Genomic DNA, 12,505 nt, shown 5'->3' with positions numbered 1-12,505 from the left:
GAGAAATGAATTTCAATCATTCCGAACCCTTCCGACAGAGATGATGTCATCGAGTTCACACATCCTAGTGGGCGTGGCACCATCAGTATTCCTCTTCGCCTCATCTCCGAACAAAATATTGAGACGAGTGAACCTGACATCACCGGACGGAGCTTCCATGTCAATGAAATGGAAGTTGTTGAGTGCAAAGGGAATAATGTCTGTGCCCCTATGAACTCTGGCAATCACAAAGTGCTTCAGGACTCAAAGCCCTATACAGAGCATGTAAGCAAGGTTATGCCGCTGGTAGATATTGCCGAGGAAGAGTCTTAGTTTTGCAAATCCTTGGGAATCTCCTCTACTCTAACACCCCTCGCTTGTTTAGTTACAACTTTGCGATGATGCTCCCTGAGTGTTCGTTTCGCCATATCTGCAGAAGTAGAAAATTAAGCACATACTACCACATCGAAACCTCAGCAACTAGATTTTGTGCAAGATCGGCACGGGCATTCCTCGTTACTTTTCTGAATGGCTCTTAATACTGTAAACTTTCGGATAAGCATACTCTGAAGCTTCAACGCACCAAGGCCCCGTCAAGGACTGATCTAATACGACAACAAGAATCCATTCATGAAAGATAAACTTCGAAGATATCCATCTAGATAGTGCTCAGCTCGTTCGTCTTTGAACTTGAGAAGTCGCTCTACACCATACAATAACATTCCAATCGCCTTTTGTGACTCCGGTTGCTCTTTTGTTATTTCTTCAAATCCCTGCGCAGCAAGATTAGCCAGAACCCGATCATAAAACGCTATCTCTAGTTCCTGACGGTCTTCTGTGTCTTGCCAACCTCTTGGAGTCATAAACCCGAAAAGGCTATCCATAAAATGGAAATTCGACCTAGCTGGGAGGTAAAGAGCACCATTCTAACCATTTTTTGCCAAGAAATTATTTGGGTCAGATGACCTACACTAGCGTAGGGGTGCCGACATCCGAGCTCTTTTGCCCCAGTACGGAGTAGCCTAACAAGTGTTCTAGCTCAGCCTGACGCAACACCTCACTTACACCATCCAATATCCATCAGTTTCGTTTTACAGACACTTGCACTACGACGATCCAATAATATCCACCTCCGAGCTACTTCCAGATCGCTAATTCGTTCGTTTCTCATATTTCCACTTCTCCGTTTTTTAGGATGTCGACCAACGAACATTTAGACGGGCCAGTTGAGGAACGAAAGCGCTTAGTCGATGAACTAGCGAAGGCGCTGAATAATGAGCCGGTTTTGCCCGCATTCTGGGCCTGTGTCCATGTTTGCGATCTTGAGAGGTTGAGATGGCTCGTTGAGAATGCACAAAAAGCCCCATATTTTGTCGCCGCATTTGCCGACCAATGCTTGAAACTCGCTCTTGCATGGCGCCAGATCCCGGCAGACGACCTAAGATCGCAACCATCGGACTCGGGATCTGGTAATGTAGAGCCTCCAAGGAAGAGACTGAAACGTGCAGGAGAACCAAAAGCACTTGCTGGAGAACGCGACGGAGAAGGATGTGTGTTTACGAAAACAGCCCCCTACCAAGTGGCACATATCTATCCCAACTGCCTTATCGAGTCTCCAAGTGTGCGTCGAATTCCCCACTTCTGGAAAGTGCTTGAGGCCTTCTGGACGCAAGACAAGATCAACTCCTGGCGGTCGTTGATATTCCGTGATCCCGAAAACCCGCTGAAACCATTTGACGCCTGCTTTAACTTGATATGTATGAGCAATACTTTGCATGCCTTGTGGGGAGATGGCCATTTCGCGATTCGTCCGCTAAACTACAACGACGATAAAACCAAGCTGGAGGCTGAGATCCATTGGTTGCCGAGATACAACCATGGACCTCTAGATACCATTCCTCTTGATACTCCAACCCTGTCGAGCAGAGGTTTACAAAATTCTTTTTATAAGAGTGGCGTTCCGACTTTCCCTATCAGTATCGATGGCCAGGCCATAACTTCGGGTCACAAAGTAGTCTTCGAAACCACTGATCCTAAACGACTGCCGCTCCCAAGTCGAGAATTACTAGAAATGCAGTGGGCATTGAACCGTGTGTTATCTATGTCGGCGGCTGCTGAGTACCAAGGCTACGATGAAGACGACGACGATGACGACATGCCAGTTGGAGAGGCAGCTCGCAGTGTGGGGGATTGGCTTGGTTCCAACGACTTTCAGCAAGGACCCGCAGAGCCTGGCTCTGAAAGCTCCTCCTCAGACGAGCAAGAAAATTCGTTTCTTACGTCCTTCGATCCCTCTCCCATCAAAACGACCACCGCGGTGGATACTCGTGAGCAGTCTGAGGTTGAAGCGGGTGGTGCTACGGCGGGACTTTAAATTGGGCATAGCGCGTAGGAGGCGTGGTATTTGTTCCCTCTTCTTTCCGTTTCTTCGCCGATGTGTCGCAGTCTACGGGGAGGGTAGAGCTTATTTTATCCTTTTTATCTCCTGAAGTTGCCTGACCTTGTTGTACTCCCCATCTGGTTTCGCAGCGTGCTGTAATAATTAGGCCATCATCAATTTGTGGACCCAACATAATCCATTTTATCCAATGTGAGCATCCGTTTATCCTTCTAGATTAGCCTTGTCAGACCTGGTACAGCTCCAATCATCTCTGTGACTCTTGCTGGCGTGAAGAAATGAAATCTTATACTGCTGGTTAATGGGTCTGATATTCTTCTGTTGCCCAGCAGTCTTTTGTCTCCTATAAGTTGAAAAAACCAACGCCATCTCTTCACCCCACCAGAATTATTTCATGCTGAGTGACCTGAACGCGCTAGTCTTTGGCTGAAAATAGATCCATCAGTCTCAAAGAGCCATCCCCCGTCAAGAGAGAGCGCCAGTCCCGCTTCAAGGTGGAACGCAGCACATGAAGACCAATGCCACGGTTTAACAAGATAGCCTGTGGACACACACCAAGTAGAAGGTGTAGGTGGCTAATAGAAGCCTTCTCCAGGGGAGAGCTGCAGTAGTGTTGATCAACAGAACCTGGGAGTGAGGGCAAAAGCCCCAGGAAGCAGTGGTGGTGGTATTCAAGAAAACATACAAGTTAAGCCATAGAATAGATAAAACAGGCGTAGAAAAAAAGAATGGCGGGGGTGATCCTGTTATATGGGTGAGAGGAGAGGCAGCATGTCTACCGATTGCAAAAGAATTCAATTAACCATAGCAATATGAGAGGCAGCAAGCCTACCAGGGGCATTGCATGCATCATGATTGCAAAAACAACTTAAAAAAGGAGACAGCTTGGCCCTCTCCAAGGCACTTTACTTAATCTGCTCCAAAACCAACAATCACCACCCACCACCGTAGGGAAGACGGAATCAACCACTAGATTGAAGAAAAGCTTTCAAGCATTTGACGGCGCTGAAGGACCAAAGGTGGAAGGCCAGTCCATTGTATCCTGGCGGTTAAATCGTGGTCACGTGCCATTTTAGCCGACAAAGAGTGTGCAACCTGGCGTTGCTTGGCAACGGTTATCGTGCATCAAAGGAGCCGGAGGGCAGGCAGATGGGAATATGCAGAGTGACACAAATTCCGGACACGTAATTTTGTGGGATCAACGAGCTAATAAATCGCAAACAGTGATGAATGGAACTGCTTCCTACGAGGAGGACCTGTCGGAAACACTAACTGAATAGCCCACTTTTCTTTCTTTCTTACTTTCCTTGTTTCCTTCTTTCCTTCTTTCCTTTCTCTCCCCCGGCGGCAGGCAATAATAATGGTGCTCGAATCCCCAGGGAGGATATATCCAACGAGTGGTGAGTAAAAATCTGGGGGAAGAGGGAGCGTCGGGCCGAACGGCTCTACCGGTATGAGCGGTCCAGGGGTCCCAGAGCAGATTTCGTTCAGGGCGAGCCCTATAAAACAGGTAGGAATGCCTGCACTGTGCTTGTTAGGAAGGGTTAGAGTCGGTGGTTGGGAGGAATAACTAACTCAAGGGCGTGGAGCGCTGAACTTTCTAGATACTCAACCCTGTTCAAACCTAGTTGCTCCCTGACAAGTTCCTTGCTTGGGGGGGTTCTCAAGGAAAATAAATTGGAGAAAAAAGTAATCTGTAGATGAGCACAGTTTGTATCGGGGGAGGGTTATTGGAGGAAACTGTTTAGAGTTGCCACGACATTTTTATATTGACGACAGCGGTTCGGAAAATTATTTATTAGTAACTAGTTCAAGTGCTCTAAGAGTTCAGAGAAGGAAAAAGTTGCCGGCCGAGGACCGATAGGAATAACGAAATGCGTAGTGGAGGAATTAAAGCATAACTGGTTTAAATTTCATGAAGGATCTGATCCCTCAACGACCTGATGCCCTTGGGATACTACGAGTGGGAAGGAGAGGATGGGCTTGTCAGGGCCAATGGTTTTCCACATGGAGGAGAGAGAGATATGTATTTACTAGCTAAGGTATCAAAATGTGGCATTATTGCTCTATGGTTTAGAGAATTGATACGGATTAGTTAGTAGTGGTGAAATGCCTATTAGGTTTAATCCTCAGTAGAGTACATGGTACACAGCCCCATGCGCCCTAGAAATTTATCTGGTCAACTATGATCCTCAAAGCTTGATGAGCTCTGGTATTGAGATTTTCTACCCACCATGTGATGGATAGAAAATTGGTTGGAACTGGGAACACTTGCAACAATATTCATTATCCATCTCCCTTTGCTTTTCCTTTCCACAACGTCCAACATCGGTGCTCGTTCCAAGGTTGTCGTTGTTGCTCACGTGGAACGTGGGGTTGGGAATGTGAAACCTAGCCTCTCAAGGGATATGCAAGGGGGGGCGTGCTCCTGCAGGGGAGGTTGTTTGGGTTTTATGGATGAGCCAAACTCAATTGATTTCTGGTTCCAGAAAATGTCATCATGCAGGACCGGTCGACACCGGGTAGCTTATTATTTTGTTGGAGGCCCCCTTTACCCCTTCCTCCACAGAATGATGCTGGGATAAGTATCATCATGGAATGGTGATCAGGGTGACTGTCAGCAGAAGATCAGGAGGCATCGCGGGTTCCATAGGTACCATCGTATTCATCCGCATCACCGAAAGTCGATTTGAGACTTTTACAGTAAAAAGCCAAAAGGACTCCACGACAAAGGTGAAAAAGCAGTCAGAAAAAGAGACCTCTGAAGAGCAAGTCGTATTGGCCACCTCGCGCGCGCCTGCGTCCAAAAAGATTTGGTGATGGCTGGGTGGCAATAGCGTCAGCGAAGACTCCCAGACCAGGGGCTAATACAGGACGAACCGAGACGAACCAACCAAGCCACACACCTCCGCCCTTTCGTAGTCGTGGGCGATGAATTTCGCTCTTATCTTTTGTGAGGAACTCGATGCCCCTGTCCATCCTGGGTAACGTAGTATACGGAGTATAGTTGAAGATCGAGATAAACTATTCCTATAGGGATCAACAGGGAATCCGAAGCGTAAGAATTTAAAAAGAAATCGGCACCCCTTGCCTTTTCGTCGTCTTAAATGACTACGGTACGCAGTAGCAAGAATGGACCTGTTTCCATGGGTGGAAAATAAGCGGAGTGGTGTTTTGACTTGTCACTTGAGCACTGCCAAACGAAAAAAAAACATCAACAGTGATGCAGAAGTCACGAGGGAATACAGTCTATATATGTATATATAAAAAGAGATAAAGGAGACCATGTCCTGCTTGCAGGGAAGATAGAACATTGAAATAAGAAGCCTTAAGGACGGTTCCTTGTTTGTTGCATCCACGACGGCTGTTTCAGGATTTCGAGCAAGAAATCCAGGATTTGCCCTTCCCGTTCCCTTGGCCTGGGAGTCTCTCCAACCCAGCCTGCAGGGAAAGAAAGCACCAGCATCGCCCAGCATTCAACCGACGTTGTCATTTTCATCGAAGCAAGCAGACTTGGGGCCAGGGTTGGACCGGCGTGGGCTGGTTGTGGGCTAGTTGTGGGCTGGTTTTGTGCTGGCGGCGAGCTGGTTGGCTGGCGTGGGCTGGCCCATCGCCGATCGACTTGGCCTGCAGGAGGCGCTGGTGTCTTTCCTCCTTGTCCAGCCTCAACCTCAACTTCAACTCCATCCCCCATCCTCAACCTCCACAACTCTGCAACCTCTCTGGCTCTCCAGACTCTGTTGCCGCACACGGTGGATTCTTGTCTCTTATCTCTCATTCAGCTCCCTCCTCCTCCCTCCTCCTCCCCGCCGCTCTCACCCCCGCAGTCTTTCTCGGTTTTCCGGGCACCCCGTTGCACACGTCGTGGTCGACGATTCCCACGGCCGTTTGTTTATCGCTTTGCCTTTGCCCTTTATTTTTATTTCAATCACTTTCCATTTCCTTCTTTTTTTTTTTTTTTTTTGTGTTTTGAGCAAACCTTCGTTTGTCTTTGTTTCGGTCGCTTCTCCAAGCTACAGCCCGCTCGAGTTCCATCGACGATGCTGTTCTGCCTTTAACGCCCACAGGTCCTTTCTGTCTGCTATCAATGCCGTTTCTCTCCTCAAGGCTGCTGCAGGAGGGCTAGATAAAGTTTGCCACAGGGCTTTAGGCATCAACGCGAGGAGGTTGGAAGATCAAGAAGTATGTGTGTTTTGCTTCCTTTTCTTCGTTTCTCGCAAATGTCAGGAACTTGTTAGCTGGAACATTGAGCAAGATCTTGACCTTCCTTCTGTCATGTCCCTATTTTGTGGTCGTGAATTGGCACCTCAGCACTTGATACATCCATCCGTCAACATCGATTGTCTGGCTTGGCACGCTGTTTACTACTACTACTTACTGTTAATGAGGCCAGCAACATTGTTACCCCTTTCATGTATTTCTTTTTGTTTTCCCTTTTTCTTTTCCATTTCCTATTTACCCCACCTTCCACTACATAGTACTTCATCAGAGCTACTATGGTTCAGAAGCAGCTCTGGTCTTTGGAACCGTTTCGAGTTTCTTTCCTTCGCCGCTAATTATTCGGCCACGACTCATGGACCATTCAACCTCCGTTTTATGCTGTCTGCAAAAAAAAAGTGTTAAAACCTAAAGCTAACGTTCGTGTTGTGTTCTCTCGGATAGGAAACTTCCCAAAGGGACCGAAAAAGGATATTTTCCTTTCGGTGGTCCAGTTCAAGAGCCATGGCCCTGGGCTCAAATTTCGTCGCCATCTCCTATTTATTCGCCTTCCTCCATACGATAATTCCAACAATCGCTGTATCGTTAGACTACTGCTCATCTGAAAATACAGGATCTAACTTTGATTCCGGTATTGTGCTGCTTATTTCGCGGTTTCGCTATTTCGATCTTGTGATAATGGAGGGTTTTTGTTGACTTAATTCATATAGTTCTTAGTATTTATCAATCCACCGGAGCCTGCCGCATTACTTGTGCCGATCATTATGCAGTTGCGATTCTACAAGGCAAATCATGCTGGTGTTCCAACAACGTGCCGGGTGGCACTACCCCCCAAAGTGCGTGCAACGAACCCTGTCCTGGGTACCCGTCAGAGATGTGCGGCAACTCCCAAGATGGTCTCTTCGGCTATCTACTGCTTAAGAGACCCTCTCAAACCATTGGTCAAGTAACTCAAACCCCCTTATCAGTGAGTACAAACGTTGGGTTTTTTTTAGGTCCCAGTCCATTTTCCGCTACCCTTGCCTATAAATTTCCTTACCTCATCTATCACTTTTTTCGAACTCAACATGGAATTATGAACGCATGGCCGCTGTAACATTCGACGAAGCCGTATGTTATGTGTATCCATTTTGACATTTGATACCCAGGCCACATCTCAAGCTGCAATTACGGTGACCGTCACTAGTTCGCAGTCTGAAAAAATGGTCACTACATCTGTACGAAAACCTATGTTTTCCAATGATTGTTTCATTTTTATGGACTTTTGTGTTTGTCCAGTGATTTATGCCTCACTGATTTTAAAAGACTCATGATGCTTATGCTAATCTTGCTCCAACGTTTCCTAAATATAGAGCTCAACGTCGACCTCAACAGCTACCGCAACTAGTGGCGTATCGACCAGTTCTGGAGCAATCATTACTCAGACATTGCCTCCAGGAGCTGGCCAAACGGGCGGAACCACGTCTAGCTCATCGATAAGCGGCGGAGCAATAGCGGGTATTGTTATTGGGACCTTACTGGCCATTGGACTTATTATTTCCGTGATCTTATGGCTTTTCTGTGTCCGTCGACGTCGGGAAAATGACACGAAAATTGATGTGAACGGCTATGAGCCGCCGGCGCCGACCCCGAGCTTCCACAGCGCCATCCAAAGTCCACCTATGACTTACCAAGGAGGCATGTCCATGAATGGGGGAGCAATGGGTACGAACGACCGATATCGATTGAACGTACCAGGCTTTACGGATAGTCGGATGAAAAAGGATGTCGTTATTTATCCAAATGGAGATCGGGCAGAGCAATATTTCTCTACAGGACAATCAGGATTACTCGAGGCCTGTATTGAGAGTATGCGCCTCTCACTCCCAACTATCCTATCGGTGAAAAGCTTTGAGCATCACTGTTCTAACTAACCTTGACTTCTTCTCAGTTAACGAACCCGGACCCATAATACCCACGGCTCTTCAACAATCCCTTATTTTTTTTCGCTCACAAGTAACAAAATTGCATATATTTTCCACGTCCCATATGAAACGCGGGACCCCATGTTCGTGATACCCTTTTCATTGATTGCATCTTGTCACTCCGGCATAAAACCACCATATTCTCACCCAGATGGCCCCACGCGCCTGCTCGACGTACCCATCGAAACCCCCTTCTCCGATACCGAGACTGGGCTGTATTTGATCGTCCAACATAAAGTCCACAGCGAGCAATCTCCATAGAACATATCATATCTTAGGTTAGTTGAAAAGGTGAAACGAATTTCCTTCTCTTGAAACAAAGTCAAAGGAACAGATAACTAAAATTTGCCCTCCTTGCTTCTCCTGTCATTTTCCATCTCTTTTCTTCCTGTCTTTGTATCCTGGATATCTTTTAATTTATATCATCCCCAAACAAAAATGGGAGAGGCGTACGTTTGTAACCGATCATTGCTCTTTATTTTACTTTCTGCTCTTTTGTCTTGTGGGAACTTTGTACCTAACTACAAAAAGGAGCATGATGGAATGGATGGATGGCTTTGTCTTTATATATCCAGCTCTTTTTTCTCTGCTCTCTCGCCTTTTTTTTACCGTCTACCTACCCTTACAACATACCTCAGCTTGTTAAACTTCGTCAGCACAAACCAAAACACCTCTCCCACGCGGATACACACACACACACACACACACACAGACACACGCATGAAATTCATAAGATACAAAGAGAAAAATATTTATATAATCTATATTATTGCAGTATAGTAACCCTCTTTCCTTTCCTCTTAATAAACGAAATTCTTCCAGCCCGGTTCAGAATCATCTTCATGCATATCTCGCATTTGGGTTTTTCTCTCGGGGGTTTTTATTTTTTATTTTTTTTTAATTTCCCACAATTCAAAACTGAGAACTTCCTTACTATTCCGATATGATTCCTCGCCTTGCCTTACTCCCCCCTGCTTCTTATTCTGGGATTGAAGAGACCTTTATAAAAAAAAGGGGAATGACAATTGCTGGATTCAGATTCGCCGAAGCCATTTTTGATAAGTTAAGGAGGTTGGCAGAATGCGGACTCCCTTTTCTGGTTGAGCTTATGCCAAATAACTCGTTATGTAGGAAGGCTAGGGTTGGCGGTGGTATCGTCTAATGTGCAACGATTTAGTTCGCTGTAAGTAGTATTCGTGCATATATTAGATTCTGATCCTGGTGATTGATCCTGTATCCATGCTGGATATGTTGTGAATGTATTGGCTTTGGGTCGTCTTTCCTTCCTTCCCCCTGGCAATCATCTCGTCCCCGTCCGCCCACCACTAACCCCTTTTCCTCTTTCTTTCCTTCTGTTTTCCAGGGGGGGGGGGGGGGCAAAATGTAAATGTGCTGCATATGTGGTGACTGCTAGAATACATTCCCACAGATGTTTGAGGGTAAAAATCTCTTTTCATTTCTCGGGCCTATCTTTCCCCCTGCGATTGATTTAGGGAGGGCCAGTGGTCAGGGAGTTTGCGTGCACTTCATGGGGTTGAGTAGTTCGGAGACACTCACACTTGCTTGTTACTGCTGATTAAATCAAGGATGTATGTATATAGCTTTCCGCAGGCAAACAACAGATAAAACAATTAATCGAGCCGGAATAATACCCCGTTGGCAATAGTAAATATATCACATCAATGTTTCTTTGAGTTCAGCAAACTATATTTTGAAACTGACAAGGGGAGCGACAAGGGACAAAGGCGAGAAGAAGTTAACTATTCTATTCTCGAGGTATCTACCCCCTTTTTGTCTCCCTTTTCCCTTATTCCATGAAAACTACATAGTAAGGCCACAAGAGCCGGATCGCTTATACACAATATAGTAGGAGGTGATGTTCCAAAACCCATAGTAACTCCCGGTGCTATGCCACCAAGCCCTCCGTCTTGGGGCACACACATATATATCTACACATATATCCCCCCCCCCACAAAAATATATTAAATAATAAACAGCACATAAAAAAAAAAAAAACTTATATACCATAAGTAACTAAATCACGCGGGGCTCGTTGGCTCCCACGGCAGCAGAACCTTTTTATTCGCAGGAGGCCGGCGCGGCATATTTCTCCCCAAGTTCTGCGAGTTAACCTGCACCTCCATCGTCTTCAGGATTCCCCTAGAGCTCTGGGTGCGCTCGTTACTACCAGCCCGGTCCCGTTGGTGGACATCCACCACATCGGTCTCCGGCATGCCTTTAATAATAGCATCCTCGCTGCCTTCATCACTCTTGCGTCCGTTAGGCGGTGACGTCCGCGTCCAGCCATCGTTCGTATTTGTGGTCGTTGTAAATTCATCCATAGTGTATGTGAGCATGTCGCTTCCTGCGCGCTTCTTGTACCCAAATCCGCTTGCACCTGCAGAACTATGTCCCTGCTGGAAATAGCGTCTGCTGTGGGAACCGCTCGGTTTGTAGCCAGGTGTGGAGCCGGCGCGTCTTCCGGAGGGCGTGCGGCCGGTGGTGGCGGTGAAGAGAGGGCCTAGGGTGGGGATGCAGGCAGCGATTATAATTAGGTATTGTTCCGTTGAGATCCAGGTTGTTAGGTTTATTGTTTCAAAGGTATAGTCGGAACGGGCGACGAGTTCAGCTAAAAATATTGTTTTGACAACTGCGGCAGCAGTGGCACTGATTTTCTCCCCCCCCCCCCTCCCCCCGCGTTGTTCAATTAGCAGTAGGCTCTGATATGCAGAATCGAATGGACGTAGTCGATACGAGAAGGCGCAGTAAAGGGGGAAAGAAATGAAAAAAAAAAAAAAAAAAAAAAAAAAAAAAAAAAAGGAAAAAGGAACTCACACAACGCCGAGGGCCAGAACACACGTAAGGCCGATTTTTATGTTTCGGGCCATTTGGAGCTGCCATATAATGAAAACAGGGTAGAGAGCAAGAACTAAATCAGATGCGGCAGAAAAGGCTGTTTGCGCATGAAATCTGATATCAGTCTGATTGCCTTGTAGAAAGCGACTAATGGAGCATGCCCGACATGGGGGAAAGTTATACATACAGCCCTGGAAAAATGCATAATCGCGTTGGATATTTGGATGCCAACATGAGCCCTTCTTGCCGGGGCCTACTCCATTCCAGAGAGCAGTTGTCGGGGTACATTGACCATAAATGGTGTACACGCAGACGGAGTTGACAATGGTCAGTACAACCATACCAACAAAGAAGATATATCTCTGTCGTTTCGCTCTATCGACGATTCGAAGGAGGAAAAAAGCAACGGAGACCTTGCCCCAGTTCGTCGACATGACATGAAAGCCCTGGGAGACCCAATTGTACTTATTCGCTTGAACCTTTTGATAGTCGTTTAAATAGTAGACATGGCGGCCGGTTCCATAATGGATACAGATCGTTACACAAACGGTGTTCACAAGCGCGCATAACTGTAGGAAAAAAATTAGAGACCATAATTAATTGCACATCAAAGGAAGAGGCTTTAAAAAATGTCCGCACCATCGCCAGGCACATGAAAGCATCGTCCCATCCCCAACGTTGTATTAATCGGGTTCTTGTTATGATTCTTGCCAGGACCAGAGCGAGCGCAACACCGCATTCGGTCCACGTTATGGCATTGAGCATAGGACCTTTGTTAACGTCTCCATCTGGAGGTGGCCCCGGATCGTCCATGGTAGTATAGTTTGTTTCCACCACCAGTCTAGCTAAATACCAGCTCTGTGAAACGCCATTGACAAAAGTGTGGCATAGAGGCAGCAGTGGAAGGGATAAGGGACTATAAAAGTGACCCGCAACAAACTATGAAAATGATCTCCAACGGGACGGCTTAAATTAGATGATCTGGCTACGATGGAACATGAAAAGGATAATATTTTCATTCATGCCAGGAAAAGATATTGCGGCTTACCGCGGACCCAGCAAGCAAGGGAAATGAGACAATATCAACACA

General features: G+C 46.5%; 4 protein-coding genes across 4 annotated transcripts; 2 read left to right on the top strand and 2 right to left on the bottom strand.

Annotated features, from left to right (window-relative positions):
• Nucleotides 1–1,174: 1,174 nt before the first annotated feature.
• On the top strand, nt 1,175–2,353 carry HCAG_00667 (predicted protein; the record flags this gene model as incomplete). Its single annotated transcript, XM_001543571.1, has 1 exon — nt 1,175–2,353. One exon carries the CDS (start codon nt 1,175–1,177, stop codon nt 2,351–2,353), a length of 1,179 nt encoding a protein of 392 aa, XP_001543621.1.
• Nucleotides 2,354–6,523: 4,170 nt separating this feature from the next.
• Nucleotides 6,524–6,776, bottom strand: HCAG_00666 (predicted protein; the record flags this gene model as incomplete). The annotated part of the gene is made up of 2 exons (XM_001543570.1): nt 6,524–6,658; nt 6,756–6,776. 2 exons carry the CDS (start codon nt 6,774–6,776, stop codon nt 6,524–6,526), a joined length of 156 nt encoding a protein of 51 aa, XP_001543620.1.
• Nucleotides 6,777–7,678: 902 nt separating this feature from the next.
• HCAG_00665 (predicted protein) lies at nt 7,679–8,820 on the top strand (the record flags this gene model as incomplete). Its single annotated transcript, XM_001543569.1, has 4 exons — nt 7,679–7,705; nt 7,744–7,812; nt 7,948–8,443; nt 8,711–8,820. 4 exons carry the CDS (start codon nt 7,679–7,681, stop codon nt 8,818–8,820), a joined length of 702 nt encoding a protein of 233 aa, XP_001543619.1.
• A 1,778-nt stretch (nt 8,821–10,598) lies between these two features.
• HCAG_00664 (predicted protein) lies at nt 10,599–12,228 on the bottom strand (the record flags this gene model as incomplete). Its single annotated transcript, XM_001543568.1, has 4 exons — nt 10,599–11,226; nt 11,395–11,512; nt 11,603–11,984; nt 12,055–12,228. 4 exons carry the CDS (start codon nt 12,226–12,228, stop codon nt 10,599–10,601), a joined length of 1,302 nt encoding a protein of 433 aa, XP_001543618.1.
• Between the last annotated feature and the right edge of the window lie 277 nt (nt 12,229–12,505).

This window comes from Histoplasma capsulatum, genomic scaffold (genome assembly GCF_000149585.1).
Source record: "Histoplasma capsulatum NAm1 scaffold_1 genomic scaffold, whole genome shotgun sequence".
In the NCBI taxonomy this organism is placed as follows: domain Eukaryota; kingdom Fungi; phylum Ascomycota; class Eurotiomycetes; order Onygenales; family Ajellomycetaceae; genus Histoplasma; species Histoplasma mississippiense.
The sequence above is the reverse complement of the archived record's forward strand: the minus strand, read 5'-3'. Positions and strand labels throughout refer to the sequence as shown.